The sequence below is a fragment of the Protopterus annectens genome, chromosome 5.part1, assembly GCF_019279795.1.
Source record: "Protopterus annectens isolate FY-2018-M chromosome 5.part1, PAN1.0, whole genome shotgun sequence".
Lineage (NCBI taxonomy): Eukaryota > Metazoa > Chordata > Ceratodontiformes > Protopteridae > Protopterus > Protopterus annectens.
This window is the reverse complement of record NC_056736.1, coordinates 625,822,982-625,842,987: the sequence shown is the minus strand read 5'-3', so window position 1 is coordinate 625,842,987 and position 20,006 is coordinate 625,822,982. Positions and strand designations below refer to the sequence as shown.

Below are 20,006 nucleotides of genomic sequence, written 5' to 3'. Positions count from 1 at the left end.
TGAAGGGCTTTTCATCCAGAAAAAAGGAGGTCATTGTCCCACTGTACTCATCCCTCATTAGACCCATTATAGAATACAACGCCCCATTTGGTATGTACCTCTCAAGACATCTGCAACAACTGGAAAGGCCTCAGAAATACCTCACTAAAAGAATCACAGGCCTAAAGCAGATGCCCTACGCTGACCGCCTTAAAAAACTCCAGCTATACTCTGTCGCATATCGTCTACTCAGAGGCGATCTCTGCTTAACATACAAGGCCATTAAAGAAATCCCAATCCCTCAGAGCTACACGCTCCAGGGATCTAAACCTTGTCATCACAATAAACAAAACATGCTGGAGGGATAGGTTCCTGACCCAGAGACTCCCCAGACTCTGGAATAGATTGCCCATACATGTCAAGCAGAGTGCCTCTTTGGACCTCTTCAAGAGGAACCTTGACGATTGGATGGGAGAAAGGAAATTCACCCCAGGGATCACGTCAGTCGCCCTGCTAGACAGGGGTCCAGGAAAGTAAATAATGTGGGAAGAAATAACCAGGGAATTGTTATGGCTAGGCTTGTATAGGCCCTAGGGCTGATAGCCTAGTACCAACCTATGAACCTATGAACCTTATAATGGGAGAATGAACATTCTATCTAGTACTTGGAACATTAGTTGTCCAAATGTACTACAACTTACAGAAATAGAAAAATGTAGGAGCACAAAGTATTTTACAGCTTTAAAAGCTGTACTATACTTAGTGTTGCCACACAAACAGTGGGCAGAAGCAAACTGTCCCTCTGATGAACAGATTTAAAGCACTGTTAGACATTTCATGTTTCCATAGTTTTGTTATTTTGTGCGGCAGACTGGAGTGTGTTATAGCTTTTAAAAATGCCAAATTGCTTCAGGTACTTTGTTAAGAATACTGCTGTGAGAATCATGGGAATCGATCATAATAGCTGTCAAAAAGTGAATACTGCAATTTGCCTATGCTACTGTCACTGGAAATTTGTATAAATAGCTTATCTTTTTTTTTTAATTATGTGCTCCATGCAGCACAAATCTGTAATAAACAGGAAGTAAATTCAAAGTTTGCAGTTACTCTTTGTAACTTAGGTTTTTCACCTCATTAATCTTTCTGATGAAGGGTCATAGGTTCATAGGTGGGTACTAGGCTATTGGTCCTAGGGCCTATACAAGCCTAGCCAAAAAGGTACCCTGGCTTTTGCCACCCAAGAAAATTATTTTCCTGTGCCCCTGTCAACAGAACCTAAGTGATCCCCGGGGTGAATTTCCTATTTCCCATCCAGTCATCAAGATTTTTCTTGAAGAATGCTAATGAGGAGCACTGTTTGACATAGATAGGTAGTCTGTTCCAGAGTATGGGAAGTCTCTGGGACAGGAATCTATCCCTCCGGCATGTTCAGTTTATTGTGGTGACAAGGTTTAGGTCCCTAGAGCATGTAGCTCAGAGGGATTGGGATTTCTTTAAGTGGAGCATGTCCAACATTTCTGGGTTTGACATAACTTTGTATGTTAGGCAGAGATCGCCTCTGAGTAGGCGATATGCAATGGAGTAAAGCTGGGATTTTTTGAGATGGTCTGCGTAGGGCATCTGTTTGAGGCTAGTAATCCTCTTTGTGAGGTAAAACTGCGGCCTTTCCAATTGTTGTAGATGTCTTGTGAGGTACATACCAAAAGGGGCGTTGTACTCTATAATGGGTCTAATGAGTGATCAGTAGAGGGGAACAATAACCTCTTTTTTTCTGGATGAGAATCCTTTTGTGATGAGATGTGCCATGTAGAAGGATTTCCTGACCACTGTGGCGATGTGATTATCAAAGGAGAGACTACTGTTCACCTGTGTCCCAAGTTCTCTTATCACACTTTTGGTGTTAAGTAGACTACTGCCTATGTGGTAGTTCATGGGTACAGAGTTTTTACCAAAGGGGATGACAATGCATTTTTTGGCATTGCGCTTGAAGCCATGGCTTTGACACCAAGCATCTGTCTCAGTGAGGCCCTTTTGTAGGTTGTCCACATTGTTAAGAGTTTTGATTATGGCTCCTAGTTTGCAGTCATCTGCGGACTTAGCTAAAGACCTTCTGTGTTAGCCTGTACTTTAGATAAGTAGATACCAAACAGGAGAGAACCCAAGACTGAACCCTGTGGTACTCCACTTGTCACTGGTCTGAAGTCTGATTTGGCGTTTGCTACTTTCACAGTGTGGGTTCTGTCAGTAAGCCAGTTGGCAACCCATCTTGTGACATGGGGATTTATACCTAGTTTAGTGAGTTTATCTATAATTCCAGAGTGGGGGATGGTGTTGAACACCTTGGCCAGATCTAGATAGGCTGTGTGAACTACCTTACCCTCATCTATGGCTTTGGTGACTGCTTCAAAGAAGTCTATCAGGTTTGTTTAGGAGACATGATCTGCCTTTTACAAACCCAAATTGTGTGGGGTCCAGAGTTTGGAGATCTTCAATGTCTTTATTTATGAGTTCCATGATGATACATTCCATGGCCTTGCAGACCAGGCTCATAAGTCTAATGGGGTGGTAGTTCCCAGGGTCTGTCATGGCTCCCCCTTTGTGGAGTGGGATAACTGTCACAGTGCGCCATTCAATGGGCACAAAGCCTGAGGTGAGGCTATGACTGAACATGGTACTTAGGTGGGGTGCCAGTTCATTCTGTAGTTTGTGTAGAAGGCAGCCTGGGATGTTGTCAGGTCCCATGGATGCTGTGTTCTTGGCTTTGGAGAGTGAGGTTTTTACCTGTGCAGCCATCATTACAGGAAGTTTGCATTCTTCCGGTGTAGAGATGGGCCCTTTAGGGGGTGAGAGGGGGGTAAAGTTAGCACTGAACATATCTGCCAGGATGCTGGCAATATCATTTGGTTCTGTATATTTAGTGCCATTGTGCTGTAACTCAGAGCAGATCTGAGTGTTGCCATTGAGATTCTTGACATAGCTATAGAATGCTTTGTGGTTGTCTTTAGAATCATTGGTGATTTTGTTTTCATAACTACCTTTGGAGGATTTTATGAGGGATCTCAGCTTCTTACTGAGGCTGACCTGGGAGTTCCTCCAATCATGGAATTTTACTCTTTTTTGCAACAGTTTCTTTCTTCTGTTGTAGAGTTTGTTTATGGCAGAAGACCACCAGATTGGCTTCTTTTTTTTGGAGGATAGCATCTTGGTTCTGTTAGAGATAGCATGATTCATGCACTCACAAAGTGCATTTGTGTAGGATTCAGCAGTCGTACCTCTATTGTCCGTCTGCATAGGTGACGTGAAGTTACCACTTCCATCTTAAGAAGCGTGCAGTTGGCATTGGAGAAATTTTTTATGGTTGTTTCCGTAATAGGAGTGGGAGCGGGATGTGGATGTCTAGGGTGATTAGCTTGTGGTCGGCTCTGACCAACGAGGAATTGACCTCTGGTGTGGAACACCGATCGCCCATGTTGGTTATGACCAGGTCTAGGATATTACTGCCCCTGGTGGGGGTGTGGATAAGTTGAGCCAAGGCATTGGAATTGATGAATTCCAGAAAACGTTGAGCAAAAGAGTTGGTACATGAGTAGTTTTCCCAGTTAATGGTGGGGTAGTTGCAATCACCCATTATTAGGGTGTTGGGTTGTACCTTAATATTTTCCAGTGTATCAAGAAAAGAGGAGTGGGAATCCTGGGGCATGGTGGGGTTCTGTAGTAAGCTACAATCTGCATTGCGGTCTTGCCCAGAGTTAGTTGAACTTGGATAATCGCAGATGCATTATGCTGAGCAACTAGCTTGGAGGTGTGGATATTCTTAATAAATATGGACACGCCTCCATCTTTAGTGTTTCGATCCGGGTTAGGTGATCGAAAGGTGTGGTATGAATTATAGCCTGGTAATGCAGGGGTGCTCTCTGGAGCTTTGAACCAGGTCTCTGTCACTGCACAGATGTCGATGTTCTCTATTTTAATGAGTGCCTTGAGTGAGTGCATTTTCAGGTTTAGACTTCTAGCATAGTAGCATTACTCTCACATTTTGCTTGCTTGTACCTGTTACGGTGGTGAATTTGTCATTTGAACGTTGCCTAAAAAAGGCACTATAGGGGTGGCAAGAGCCTTTGCCAGTATCCGGAATCCCAAGTGCGACAGGTGCAGGCCATCTCTGGCAAAGCATCGTGGTCTGTCGATCATGTCATCCCAGGCAGAGAGATACTGGATTCCCTTAGAATGACACCAAAAGCTTAGCCAATTGTTGAAGTCAGTCATTTTGTCCATGTACTGTTGTATCATTCTGGGTGATGGCTGGATGCTACTCAGGGCTAGGGTCATACCTGCCTGGGCTACAAGATCGGAGAGATCCTCCATGTCTCTTTTCATGTAGTCCAGGGAGGTACATCTCAGGTCATTCACACCAACATGGGCAATGACAGAGTCATAGTTGTACTTGTTTTGGAGTGACCTGAGTGCGTGAGTTATGTGGCGGATCCTGGCACCCGACAGACAGCTGACAGTAACTTTCTCCTTGTTTGGCCTGGTGAGTGGAACATCAGTGTGCCTGACTATAGAGTCACATATGACTAGAGTGTTGGGTACGTTATGCCTTATTGGCTGTAGTTAAGTGGCACACTGAGTTTGTGGGCTATGTTTCATTTGGGTTGTGTTGGAGGGTGGAGGTTGCTTGCATTTCTGCTTTGGAGGTCTCGGTTGTTTGGGCAGATTTTTATTGAGAGCCTCCGTGAATGTAGGCATGTATTTTGTGATTCTGTGTGTGTGTTATGGTGGTGTAGGTTTTGAGGGACTATGTGATGGATGTGATGTGGTGCAAGTGTTTACCTTCTCTTCTTGACTGTCTAGTCCAGTCTTCGGTGAAGAGAGCTTTGCTTCCAATTTGGCTATATAAGTGCATCTCTCACAGATTGTAGTGTTGGGTGGTAGGAGGAGAGGGTTGTCTGTGTACATGAGGCAATTGCTGCATTGCTCCAAGATGCCCAGATTCATCAGGTAGACAGGAGAAAACACTGGGAGCTGACCTTTAGACATACCTGGATAGGTGCTTATTTATTAAGTACTAAAAACTGTTTTCCTCTAGACAAGTGAGGAAAGTTGAGTGCTGTAGTAATTTGTAGCTTATTTAGTGCTTAAAATGAGTTCTGAACAAGTGTTGAGCTCAAAGAAATAGATTTGAGTGCTAAAACTAAAAAGCTGGCTAGTTGCAAGGGAAAATTTGAAGAGCAGACTTTATGGCGCCAGGAATAGTTTAACCCTAGTTAATTGGGGGGGGGGGGCTCAGGAGCTTACAAACCGTCCTGGATACAGAAAATCTATATCTGGACTAGACTTGTTACAGGACAGAGGGGAAACAAGCTTAGAATATTTTTCAGTAAAGTGGAAATGGAGAAAGCTGGAACAGAAGTTAATTCAAGGTTAAGAATCTGAGTGGGCTAGCCTTCACAAATGTTCTCTGTTAGATTGAATGAACTAATGACACTAGGCTGGGAGGAGTGTCACAGATCAAACATACAGTATGGGCGGGCAACTGCAAAGCCTCCAAGTATAAGAACACCACAACAATAGAGGGGGGTGGGAAACTATTACAGCTACTAGCTGTAGCCACTAAATGAAAGTTTTAAACAGATCAAGGAGCAGGCAGACTCTAGAGAATGCTTTTAACTGCAAACAGACTAGACTAGAACATAGAAACCTCAAACAATCAAAAATGCACAGAAAAGCACAGGTAGAGCACTCACAAACAGAAAATACATCTCTCAGTATGAAAAAGCAGTTTACAGTTAAGTAATTCAGTAAATATGCAATTAGAGTAACAAAACAGTATCTAGCAACTAAATGTGTTCCAGTTTTTTGATGTTTGTCACTGACCAGGTACAAAAAGATACACTTTATTAATTATAATGTCTTATCAAGGCAACATAAATTGAAGCCATTTCAACAATTGTTCTTGAAGAATTTGTTTACGTCGATATTCTTTAAATTTTTTTACAAGTCTTTTAGAATGGACATCAAATGAAATATCTTTAAAAATGCAAAGTTGTTACAGGTATTGCTAACTATATTTACTGCACCTCATAAAAGGATATAAGTGCAACATTCAAAATGAGGCCAAAGAAACATAGTCCCATTGCAGAGCCTTGTGGCAGGCATCCCAGCACACATCTAGGCAAAGACTAAGTACTGCCAATTTAAACTGACAATCTATGTTTTTGGGTCTGTTATCAATTCCACAGAGCTATATAAAGATTTGCATTGTAATTAAGTAGCTCAGAGATAATGTACTTTATGAAAGCGATATAACCAAGTGCTTTTCTAAGGTCTTTATAAACCGGATGTACAGGCTGACCTGTCTCAGGTGAATCAATAGCATTATTATAAAGTAATGTTTTCCACTGAAAAACAAATGTTGAGTTTGGCTTTCCATCTCAAAGAAGTTTACAGAGTAAAACTTCAGCAGTACTTTTTTCAGATAGTTTCCTTTAATGTGTCAGGCTTATGGCCTGTAATTGCCTGGGTCTGCTTATTTTCTTTTCCACTGAATTTTGGCACCATTATCTTCATCATAATCCTCATCATCATCAAGGCTGATTACTGTGTATCAGGTACAAAGTCAGCTTTTTTTAAACAACCACATTAACATTTTTTCCATTTACATACATTATACATCATGTGTTTTCCTTCTTTAAAACTATCAGCAGTCCAACATTGCACACATTGCTCATTTCCTGCCTTCTCTGAAACCTCATTCTTCCTGAACTTTATTTTGCATATAGTGTTGTCACAAAATTCCATTTATTTCTATGTGATTTGCTCCTTCTATTTTCTAAAGATCCATCTTCCAGTCATATTACTCTTTTACAATATTCAGTACTTCAAATACAGTTGGTTTAGACTTTGATTTCCATTTAATATTCTTTTTTTTTTTCAGCCAACAGAGTTAAACTTAACAAAGCCTTAATAAGTCTATCCAATTCAGATCCTGTTCAAAAGGATCATTTGCTTGCAGTTCACCCAATAATTTTCAGAGTACCCTGTTAGGAAATTTTTTAAATCTGCCAACCCATTGCACTCCTTAAACATATGTTTCCTGTTGCCTCGTTCTTCCCTATCACATCTCCAACATTTGCTAAAAATAAGTTTTTAATGAAAGTTAAATTAGTGTAATAGTTACTGAAATATGATTTTCACAATTTTGTAATAAAAATGCCAAGGATCACATCTGGGCCTGCTGCTGTGTGTGGATTTAAACTGGTAAGCGCCTCTGTATTGTAGCGGTTATAATGTTTGCCTCACACACCAAAGGTCTTTTGTTTGAAACTGGGCAGAGAAAGACTTTGTCTGGCAGTTGTTTAGCTCAGATGCTTAAGTCTGTGAGCTGCTAATGAGCTTTATCCTGCAGTTCTGAGTTTGATTCCCTCTGCTTGCAAACTATGTGACTCTGAACAAGTCAGTTTTAATCAAATAGTGTTCCAGGTTGTCCTTGAAAAGGGACACTTGTTTCCTATGGACTTCTGTGCCTTAGGCTTGACTATAAATGATCTGTTCTGATGTGAACCTATAAACTACTAATTTCTGTGATTTTATAGACATTAAAAGCCAGCGAAGTTTATAGGGCCTAAATTAGCTTGCATATTGGTTAAACTGTGTGTTGTAAAACCTTTAGTATGTACCATTTTGGGCTGTCCTTTATCACACTGGTAATTCATGGCATATCTTCTGAGTTAAACTATATTCTAGAAGAACCAAATGGCATGTCATGAGAGCCAGATAAGGAATATAATTTTAAATTTTACACCATTGTTGAAGAAAATCCTTTCAAATGGTGCCGTTTCACAAGATATCCTCTTTTTGAAGAAAGATTTTATCAGGTCCTTTCACTACTATCTTGTCTTCAGGTATTTATTTATTTATTTATTTATTGTTTGTTTGTTTGTTAACTGGGTAGTAGACTGATCCTCAAACAATAAGAACAAAGTGATAGCATTAAGTAGCTGTAAATACAAGAGTTAAAACATCTTACAAATGTAGTATTGCTAAACCATAATAGTTGATAACCTGAAGCAGCTTTTATTAAATCATTGCTCATATTGATGATTGTTTTGGAGCACATTATAATGTACTATACTGATTGCAAGGATGTAGTTTATTTTCAGCATCCTAAAGCCACTTGCTATTCTGGAAGAATGTATAAATTGTATCTGTCCATTATAGTATTCTAGTCAAGTTTTCTAATCTATTCCCATCCCCTGCTTTTCATGACTTAACCATCCTACTGCTGTTTGTGTTAAAACTCGGAATTATTGTAGTTTTCCAGATCATCTTGGGTTTTGTCTGTTTTTTTTCCTTCTGTTTTCAATGTACCATAAATATTTAAAATCTGCCAGCTAACAGAATGATTAGACATAATGACTGAAAATATGCTATAACTTAACAAATGTGTATTATATTTTACATCAGTGTTGAAGGAAATCCTTTCAAATGGTGCCGTTTCACAAGATATCCTCCTTTTGAAGAAATATTTTATCATGTCCTTTCAACTACTATCTTGTCTTCAAGTATTTATTTATTTATTTATTGTTTGTTTGTTAACTGGATAGTAGACTGATCCTCAAACAATAAGAACAAAGTGATAGCAAAAATATATATGTAAATACAAGAGTTAAAATATCTTACAAATGTAGTATTGCTAAACCATAATAGTTGATAACCTGAAGCAGCTTTTATTAAATTATTGCTCATTTTGATGATTGTTTTGGAGCACATTATAATGTACTATACTGATTGCAAGGATGTAGTTTATTTTCAGCATCTTAAAGCCACTTGCTATTCTTGAAGAATGTATAACTTGTATCTGTCCATTATAGTATTCTAATCAAGTCTTCGAATCTATTCCCATCCCTTGCTTTTCATGTCTTACCATCCTACTGCTGTTTGTGTTAAAACTCTGAATTATTGTAGTTTTCCATATAATCTTGGGTTTTGTCTGTTTTTTTTTATTCTGTTTTCAATGTACCATAAAATATTTAAAATCTGCCAGCTAACAGAATGATTAGATATAATGACTGAAAATATGCTATAACTTAAATGTGTATTATATTTATGTTTTCTTTTAAAGGCTATCAAAGTGTGGGACCTTGAAAGTGGAAAACAAGTATTTGAGTTTGGTGGTGCCCATGGAGATTCCGCCATAACCTGTATGACCTTTGACACAAGTGGCAGAAGGTGTGCCATTGTCTTCTATCTTTCGATGCTTATATAAAGATTAGGATTATATTGCATTATGCATTATCACACTTACAGCGACTAAAGAGATTTTCACTGTCTTAATGTAGTGCTAAGTCAGGATATAACTGTATAAACTAATACCATGTTAATATGTAAAAGCAGAAAAGTTTTGAAAGTCATCTAAAAGTATGAACATTATAACTTTGGATGGTTAACTGTATAAATCCATTTACTGATCCTTAGATCAGAGTGATGTTCTCATTTCAGAATTGACATGTTTGTTTGATGTTTATTTATTTACTTACTTATCTTTATTTACCAAGGTACTGATCAAGCATAACCAATTGCAGGCCCAGCCTGGGTTTTAGCGAACATTACAACAGAATACAATTACTACAACTCAAAGATAAAATTACAATACAAATACAAGTTAACCACTGGTACAGCAATGAGTTAATTAGTACAATAATAGCACATTAATATAATTATTTTTTTCTGCTGTAGGTTAGTGACAGGTGGAAGAGATGGGTGCTTGAAGATCTGGAACTATAATAATGGGCATTGTCTGCGCATCTTACGACCAGGTGAGCAGCAGTTTTGCAGTGTTTAAAGTTTAATTTTAGTTTCTTTTTAAACCAATACTAAGGAAACATTCTAGAAAACAGTAGATTTTACATTGTTTTCAGTTATTTGTGGAATGTTGCACATTATCTACATAACTGCAAGTGGTAGTGTATTAGATTGCAGAGTAGTCACTTCCATACCACATGGGCTGCTTTTCAGAGGTTTGCATACACCCACTCACTCATAGGAGCATACCACCATCACATAGTTTCATTCTTAGCCCTCTTAACAGTGACATGGATAGTCACTCCAGGTGTCAGCAGTCAACGTAATTCTGCCAGTGTGATACTTTGCTATCAGCCTATTTTCTGAAATGAAGGAAACATTCTTCTATATATTTCCCAAATATAAGTTCTACTTGCCCTTAGTAGAGGGCCTTATGGCAGGAGCGAAAACATATCTCATAATGTGCAGCATCCACACAGCATTTGTAATATCTTTGAAGCTTCTATGAAGTTATAAAATAAAACAACTGGCACAGCAGACCCTTGTAAGATCAGTACGCAGTCAAAAATACTAAGGGGTGAACTAAGCACTGACACATGAATTAGTTTAGTAATATCCACATCTATAAGGACACGATAAAATGAAGTATATAGGTGTTTGGATTAAAAATGGTTTTATTATGGCAGATAACGATATATGTGAAGAGACTAAGTAAAAGATAATACAAAAATTGAGAAACTGGAAGCCCTTGGTTATGCAGAGGGATAATAAGATATCTTCTTCTTCTTTTTCTTTTGGCTGCTCCCATTAGGGGTCACCACAGTGGATCATCTGTTTCCATTTCTTCCTGTCCTCTGCGTCTTGCTCTGTCACACCAACCACCTGCATGTCCTCTCTCACCACATCCATAAACCTTATCTTAGGCCTTCCTGTTTTCCTGTTATCTGGCAGCTTCAACCTTTGCATCTTTTTCCCAGTATACTCTGCATCCCTCCTCAGCACATGTCCAAACCAACATAATCTTGCCTTGGCTTTGTCTCCAAACCTTCCAACCTGGGCTGACCATCTAATATACTTATTTCTAATCCTGCCCACCCTCGTCACACCCAGTGCAAATCTTAACATCTTTAACTCTGCCACGTCCAGCTCTGACTCCTGCCTTTTTGTCAATGCTACCGTCTCCAACCCATATAACATAGCTGGTCTCACTACCTTCTTGTGGGCCTTCCCTTTCACTCTTACTGATAATAAGATATAAACAGTGAAAATGTCTCCAGTACATTTGGTTCTGGATACAGGTTAGGCATATTGTTTCAAGCTTAAGAGAAGTTATGAACAACAATTAATAAAGGATGAAAGGAATGTATTTGTGAGGGGGAGAGTTAAGTGGGATTAGTTGATTATCCTTACAGCATCTTGGTCTGGGATTAATTGATTTAATTTGTCACTTTGGTGTAAAACAGTTACTGCTGATAATACATAACACAAGCAGAAGGGTATAAATCAAAGTATAAAGGGATGATGATGAAACAGAAGTGAATTTGAGATGTAAGGAGATAGTAGGATTTTGGATGCAAGTCCTTACGAAGAATAACAACAGCTGTACAGAATATTATATTTGTAAATTATTCTAAGAACTAACCCAACGTGAGAATAGCAAAACGAGATTCTACCAATAGGAATGGCTACAAGTAGGGGGTATAAAATGTAGGTAAGAGGAGCGTGGAATTTACTGTGGAAAACTGGCAAAGGAACCAAGGTACTGGGAGCAAGAATCTAGAGAGGGAAAGGTACTAGAATGGGAAGACACCAAGAACTTATTTACACTGCTGTTTAGAGATTGCCTTCCTTATCAAGGATTGATATCAGAGTATAGGTAAACAGAAAGAGATAGGGGAGTACTACATGAAAGACCAGCTCTGGTGATGTTTTTTAGATGACTTAAGAGCAAAAGCTTCTGTTAAAAAAGGGATAATTAGTAGGACATATAAAGTAATAATCAGTCAGAGGAGGTTAGAAAAGTTTGATAAGAGAAACTGGAAAGGTAGTGTACAAATAAACAATTGGAGGATATATGTATGACTCCAAAGTATGCATTAAAGTCCAGAAGATGTAGAATGTTTGCTTGGAACTATTTGCATTGGTATTTTTACACCCTAAGCAAACTTTAGAGAAATTTTCCTCAGGTAGATGGTATGTTTTTGTATCTGAAGCATACTTCAGATAATTATTTCTTAAGTACATAGCAAATCTATGTGTGTCAGAGTCTGACCCAACCAATATTAATCTCCATGGTTTTTCACAAATTATAACCACCTCCACCAGAATTGGCAGCAACAAGCAAAAAGAAAGCATCCTAGACTGGATACTCACCAACAATAAGCCCGAAATGTACAAAGCTGGGACCATACCTAATGAGCTCAGCGATCACCTCATCACTTATATGGTAAAAAGTAAAATAGGTAGCCGCAAACCCCCTGTCCTCAGAACTGTTAGGAGTACCAAACACTTTGACCTCACTAGATTCCGAAATGAGCTCCAATCCTATAACTGGTCAGTCCTTAAACACCTTCCACTAGAAGAGGCAGTAACAAATTTTAACTCCACATTTCTAAACATACTTGATTCACACGCCCCCAAACGCTCAATCAAAACAAAAGCTCGAATAGCACCATGGTTATCAAAAGACTCTATAACCAAAATTAAATCAAGAAATAAAGCATGGAATAAATGGCGTTTTACCAAATCACCCCTAGACCGTAACATTTTCCAACAACTAAGAAATGAAGCAAAAAAACACATTTTATCTGACAAAAAGAACTACTATCTCCAACTACAACAAACAAACCAAAAAAACCCCCAAAAGTTCTGGGCAGGAATAAATAACCTTCTCCATCCGGGTAGGTCCTCCACACCTACACCAGCTAACCTAACTATGAAAAACCCAGAAGAAGTCGCTACATCCTTTAACACCTTTTTCATCGATGTTATAAAATCCTTAGCCAACCAACAAACTGTCCCCTATTCCCCAACCACAGCCCCCACCCAAAAGACCATGCCAGTATTTCACCTACAACCTGTCCCTACTGCATACATCCAATCCTTACTAAAGAAATTAAAGCCAACCACCCTCGCCGCAGACCTACTACCAGCTGACTTCCTACAAAAAGCTGCAGATATCATTGCCTATCCCATCTCTATCTTAATTCATCGCACCATAATCGAATCCACAATCCCCTCCATATGGAAAATCTCCAATGTCATTCCTCTCCATAAAGGTGGCCCTTCCACTGACCTTTCAAATTACAGGCCAATAGCCATACTGTCACCACTGGCAAAAATAATGGAAAAATGTATCCACAAACAACTCATGCAGCATCTAACTCAGAACAATCTGCTAACTAACTCTCAACATGGCTTCAGGCCCAAACACAGTACTACTACTGCTCTCCTCTCATTTACAAATACTATCAACCTTAACCGGAATGACAAAAAAATATCTTCAGCTCTCTTCCTGGACCTATCAAAAGCTTTTGACATGGTCAACCACAAACTCTTGCATGAAACTCTTAAAACTCTCTACCTAGATAACTCAACCCTTGACTGGTTTCATGCCTATCTTTCTGATAGGCAGCAAGCTGTGCTCTGGCACAATAAGCTCTCAGACTGCCTACCTAACACCATAGGAGTCCCCCAAGGTTCCATACTTGGCCCTCTCCTATTTTCCATCTTTATTAATGATCTTGACAAAGTCATTCCAGAATCCACATGTATTCAATACGCAGATGACTCGACATTAATTTGCTCTGATACATCCCCAATTACTCTACTATCCAAAACTCAAGACTGTTTCACTGCAATAGAAAAATGGCTATCGGAACGCCAACTTATCCTAAACCCTAAAAAAACTAAAATGCTCCTTTTCCATCCTACCCATAAAACACCAACCTTTCCCTTTTTTATTCAATCCAACAATGGAACCATCATCTCACCTGACCCCCGCACCAAGCTACTAGGAGTTACCATTGACAACAAACTCAGATTTGATGTTCACATTAGCCAAACTATTAAGACTGTTAATAAAAAACTGGGGTCCCTCTATAGAATAAAATCCTTTCTGACTCCCATCACAAAAGCGGCTATTGCTCGCACCCACCTCCTATCCACCCTCTTGTATGCCTCCCCTATACTTACAAACCCCAATAAATCGGAACTATCCAAACTCTCCTGTTGTTATAATCATATTGCCAGATTTGTAACTGGCTTACCCTACAAAACCCATCACTGCACTAATCTTCAGAACCTAGGCTGGATAGAACTACCAAACCTAATCCTACAGCAGCAACTTATAGTTGCTTACAAAGTACTCTCTCAACCGGACAACATCCCTGATATGAGCAGATTAATCACCCCTTACACAAATCTAAACAGACTTAGATCATCACATAGATCACTTGTACAGACGCTCAAATCCCGTAACACAGGAGGCGACTCTTTGTTTTCCAACACAGTGGGTAAAACATGGAACTCTCTTCCACCCAGTCTCACCAACTCCACCTCCCTTAATACCTTCAAGAAAGGTCTCTTCCACCACTTAAAATCCCACTGGCTTTGCCAGTGTTCTAATCCAGACTAAGTAATTTTCCCAGTCCTTTTCTTCAGTACCTTCCACCTAGGCATTAAGCCACTTACTTTCTACCTGTAACTCATAACATGAAGGTCTTGTCTTCTTCACTACAATCATTGTACACATTATTGAATTTTTAATCTTTTCCTTCCTTCTATGTATGAAATGTATAATCTATAAACGTATATATCTGTCATATTTTGTTGTCATCTACTTTGTAATATTGGAGCTTTTCTCCCCGGGCCTCCGCTGAAAACGGACATGTGTCCAGTCAGACTATCCCGGTCAACAAATGTAAAATAAAAAATAAAAATAAAATAAAAATAAATGCTAGAGGTGTGATGGGAAAAATAGGGATAATTGGGATCTCTCACTCCCAATGTTTTTGGGAGTGAAACAAGACGGACAATTTTAAAAATTCCCCGCTGAGTACTTTGCCAGAAATGTTGGGGGGAGCAAATGATTGTAACTAAGGAAATTATTCTTTTAAGCTAGAACACAGGATCTGCATTATCTAGACATGGTAAAGCCTTACTAAGTTTAATGCTATTTGCTGCCAAAAATCAGTTACTAGAAAATGGAAGTCAAATTTTAAACCAAATATAATTGAAGTACTAGATACTGTAAAGGGGATAAAATAAATAGAAAAGGGATCTTTAGAAAAGGAAATGTGCAAATTACATAGAAATAAACAGAAATTGTGGAAAAATACATGCATAATAATGTTTAGGAGGAGGAGAAAGAGTGAGCTTTAAGGTAAGGCAGGAAATGAGCAAATTATGTAATTCTGCAGTGAATGATATTGTTAAAAGAAACACATTTGTATAGTGCATTGCAGTAATTAAAATATTACTGTGGGTTTGTCCTTTTGTATTAGTGCATGTGTATCATTGTTATTGTATAAACTGCGATGTAATAAAGAAGTTTAAAGAAAAGAATGCTTTGGGGCCTGAGAATCAATGCCATAAAATTGGGCAACATGGCAGGAGAGCCACATAGGGTAAGGAACGTCTGGGGTATGACAGCGTTACGTCAGTAATGCTAAGGTCATCCTTGGAAGCAGGCATGTGAATATTGTGGGGGATAAAGTCGAGGTACCATAAAAGAAGAAGCAGCACTCTGCTTCCTAATTTCTTTCAATTCACAAAACCCATTAAGAGATTAGCAGCACAATACCTTCTCAAATTCAGTAAGGTACTGTACAAAACAAAGGGAATTGTCATACTTGTATCTTCTCCTTCAGTTCTTCCTAAAGAAAGGACAGCTGGAACCAAGTTACTGTTTGAGTAAAGTCTCCTACTGATGCATCTTGGGCAAGAACAGGGGTGACACCAAATAATACCTGACCAGGTATGAATTTACTTTGGAAGATTTAAGAAGATTCTTACTGTTTGACCAGTTTATGGCATTACTGATGAGATAAATTATTCCAACCATCTGATACATCAGGAAAGCCTAGAAATGTACTGTCTATTAAAAATAGTTAAGGGACCAGACCTGGCATCAGTAAAGTCCCTCTTGTAAAACCTTTGCAGTATATATGTGAAGCTTTGTCATGGGAAAGAGCAGACAGGTATTGTTATATCTTAAAGCTTATACTGGGCAGCAGTAATGCAAAATGAATTTATCTTTGGAATTTTCTCCAAAGAATTTTAAGAGTAATAGGAAGCCCTATACAATTATGCTTACTTTTAATGACAGACCAGAATCATGATGCTTCAAGTCTGCATGTATGATGTCCTTTTGGACTGCCTCCAACTGGGGAGTGATTCAAGAATTGGTTCTCTTAATCATCTTTATTTTTATCTTAGGTTCATAGAATAGTACTAGGCTAACTGCCCTTGCGAGCCATTTTAAGCCTAGCTAATTATCCCTTGTGAGACTCAAACCCTGCACCTTGTGTTTGGAAGCCAAACACCTTAACCATTAGGCCACTCTCCCAACCCCCTTTTTTAGAAAAAAAATTCACACAATAACAAAACTTACACATCCAATCCAGTCTAACAACATATTTACAAATAGCTAAACCACAAACATGGACTGAAGCATCTTCTTCATGATTATTAATACAGGCATCTTGAATTCTCCTCCTATGTAAAAAAATATCTTATGTAAAACTATGCCATTAACTTTATATCTCATTCACACCAAAAACACAAGACAAAGCTATAACAGTCATCCATGTCCTATAACAGTATTAAACAAAAATGCTGCGTATCAGTGTAAGATATCATCTTTCTTATAAACATCTAGCTTCCCAATCCTTGACCTATTATCCACATACAAAAACTTATGTTTGGCTTGTTATCCACATATAACTCCAAATTTTCAGCTCATTTTCATTATAAGACTATACTCATGCCCTAGTAGCTATCACTTTTAACAAATAATCACAATCTAGTCTGAATAGAAAACTATTTGCAGCTTTGCAATAGAACTTATCCCATGTTATATGGGATGCAACTTATTATAACGAGCCCAGACCAGCTAAAGTTCAGAGCTAATAACATCTTTTTTTAAACAAGAAACATTTTTATTAAATTATCACATATGACATAGGCAATCTTAAATTTATTATAAGTGAAAATAAACCATACCTACACAACTTCAGTTGCAAACATTATGTATTACAAACCGTACTGACACAACTGTAACTGCAAACATTATACATCACTTATAATATATCCAGTCATTGTCAGTCAGCCATTACATAGGTCATTCAAATCCTGCCTTCTTTTAAACCTTGTTCCTCCTTTTTATGAATTGCTCCCACAATTCCCATTTTTTTCCTATATAATTTGCTCCTACCCTTTTCTAAACATCCCAATTCCAGTTGTTTTATCTCTGTTACTAGCTTCACCACTTCTAAAGTTGGTTTATTTTATTTATTTTATTTATTTATTATATTTGACAGTTGTTAACCAAGAATGTCCGACTGAGCAAGAGCCCATTTTCAGCAAAGGCCTGGGGGGAAGCTCCATATAGAAAAATGTGACTTTGATTTCTAGTTTCTAGTAATTGTTTTTTAGCAGCCACCATAATTCATAGGTTGGTACTAGGCTATCAGCCGTAGGGCCTATACAAGCCTAGCCATAACAATTCCCTGGATATTTCTTCCCACAATATTTACTTTCCTGGACCCCTGTCTAGCAGAGTGACTGACGTGATCCCCGGGGTGAATTTCCTATCTCCCATCCAATCGTCAAGGCTCCTTTTGAAGAGGGCCAAGGAGGCGCTCTGCTTGACATGTATGGGCAGTCTATTCCAGAGTATGGGGAGTCTCTGGGTCAGGAACCTATCCCTCCAGCATGTTTTGTTCATTGTGATGACAAGGTTTAGATCCCTGGAGCATGTGGCTCTGAGGGATTGGGATTTCTTTAAGTGGAGCATGTTCAACAGCTCTGGGTTTGACATGGCCTTGTATGTTAAGTAGAGATCACCTCTGAGTAGACAATATGCCACAGAGTATAGCTGGAGTCTTTTTAGATGGTCAGCATAGGGCATCTGCTTTAGGCCTGTGATTCTTTTAGTGAGGTATTTCTGCAACCTTTCCAGCTGTTGCAGATGTCTTGTGAGGTACATATCAAATGGGGCATTGTACTCTATAATGGGTCTAATGAGGGATGAGTACAGTGGGACAATGACCTCCTTTTTTCTGGATGAAAAGCCCTTAGTGATGAGGTGTGCCACATAGAAGGATTTCCTGACTGTTGTGGCGATGTGGTTATCGAAGGTGAGACCACTGTCCACCTGTGTCCCTAAGTCCCTCATCACACTTTTGGTGTTTAGTGTACTGTCACCTATGTGGTAATTCATGGGTAAATGGTTTTTCCCAAAGGGAATAACTATACATTTCTTGGCATTAAGCTTGAGCCCATGGTTTTGGAACCAAGCATCTGTTTCTGTAAGGTCCTTTTGTAGAATATCCACATCATTTGGGGATTCAGTAATGGCTCCCAGTTTGCAGTCATCTGCGAACTTTGTTAGCCAGAGTCCCTTAGTGTTGGCCTGTACTTCAGAGACGTAGATGCCAAACAGGAGCGGTCCAGGACTGAACCCTGAGATACTCCACTTGTCTCTAGTCTGGAGCTGGATTTGGAGTCGGCTACTTTTACATCTCTGGGTTCTGTCAGTAAGCCAGTTGGCAACCCATCGAGTGACGTAGAGATTTATGCCCAGCTTAGTAAGTTTATCTATGAGTCCAGATGGGGGATGGTGTCAAAGGACTTGGCGAGGTCTAGATAGGCTGTGTGAACTGCCTTACCTTCATCCACAGCTTTGGAGACTGATTAGAAGAAGTCAAGCAGGTTCAGGAGACAAGATCGGCCCTTCATGAACCCAAACTGGGTAGGGTCCAGTGTTTGAAGGTTGCCAATGTCTTTGTTTATAAGTTCCATGATAACGTGTTCCATGCCCTTGCAGATCAGGCTCATCAGACTGATGGGATGGTAGTTCCCGGGATCCAAGGTGGATCCCCTCTTGTGGAGTGGGATAACTGTAGCTGTGCACCACTCAGTGGGCACGAAGCCTGAGGTGAGGCTGTGATTAAACATGACACTTAGGTGAGGTGCCAGTTCATTTTGTACTTCATGTATACACAGCCCAGGATGTCATCTGATCCCATGGATGCTGTATTCTTAGCTTTGGAGAGTGCAGTTTCTACTTGTGTGGCCATGATTACCGGAATTTGGCAATCTTTTGGTATTGAGATGGGCCCTTTTGGGGGTGAGAGGGGGATGAAGTTGGCACTAACTTGATCTGCCAGGATATTGGCAATATCCTTGGGATCAGTATATTTAATGCCATTCTGTTGTAGCTCAGAGCAGATCTGAGTATTGCCATTTAGATTCTTGACATAACTGTAGAATGCCTTGTGGTTGTCTTTAGAATCTTTGGCAATTTTATTTTCGTAACTAGCTTTGGAGGATTTTATGATGGGTCTCAGCTTCTTACTGAGGCTGGTAAGGGAGTTTTTTGCATCCTGGGATTTTCCTCTTTTCTGCAACAGTTTCTTCCTTCTGTTGTATAGTTTATTTATGGCAGGGGACCACCAGACTGGCTTCCTTTTTTTGAGAAGAGCATCTTGGTTCTAGTTGGGATGGCACAATTCATGCACGAGTGGATGTGCTCGTACTGTGCCTTAGTGTAGGATTCAGCAGTCGAACTTTCAGCTCCCGTCTGCATGGGTGTTATGAAGTGTATCACTTCTGACTTGAGTAGCATGAAGTTGGCTTTGGAGAATTTTTTACGGAGGTTTCCTTACGGGGGGGTGGGATGTGGATGTCAAGGGTGATTAGCTTATGGTCAGACCTGACCAATGACGGTGTGACCACTGGTGTGGAGCATCTATCTCCCATGTTGGTAATGACCAGGTCTGGGATATTTGAGCCCCTGGTGGGACAATGGATTAGCTGATGCAGGGCGTTGGAATTTATGAATTCCAAGAACGGTTGAAAAAAGGTGTTGGTACCTGAGCAGTTTTCCCAGTTAATGGCAGGGTAGTTGAAATCACCCAGTATTAGGGTGTTTGATTGTATCTTAATATTTTCCAGTATGTTTAGAAAGGTGTGATGAGAATCTTGGGGCATGGTGGGGG

The 20,006-nt window shown here is 39.4% G+C and overlaps 1 protein-coding gene across 1 annotated transcript in view; it reads left to right on the top strand.

Moving 5' to 3' along the window:
- The window catches only part of LOC122803568 (WD repeat-containing protein 49-like), a 1,120,011-nt gene that overhangs the window by 634,970 nt on the left and 465,035 nt on the right, over nucleotides 1-20,006 (top strand). The window contains exons 17-18 of the mRNA XM_044073240.1: nucleotides 9,104-9,210; nucleotides 9,718-9,797. Of these exons, the coding sequence (XP_043929175.1) occupies nucleotides 9,104-9,210; nucleotides 9,718-9,797 (187 nt within the window). The remainder of the gene's footprint in view (nucleotides 1-9,103; nucleotides 9,211-9,717; nucleotides 9,798-20,006) is intronic.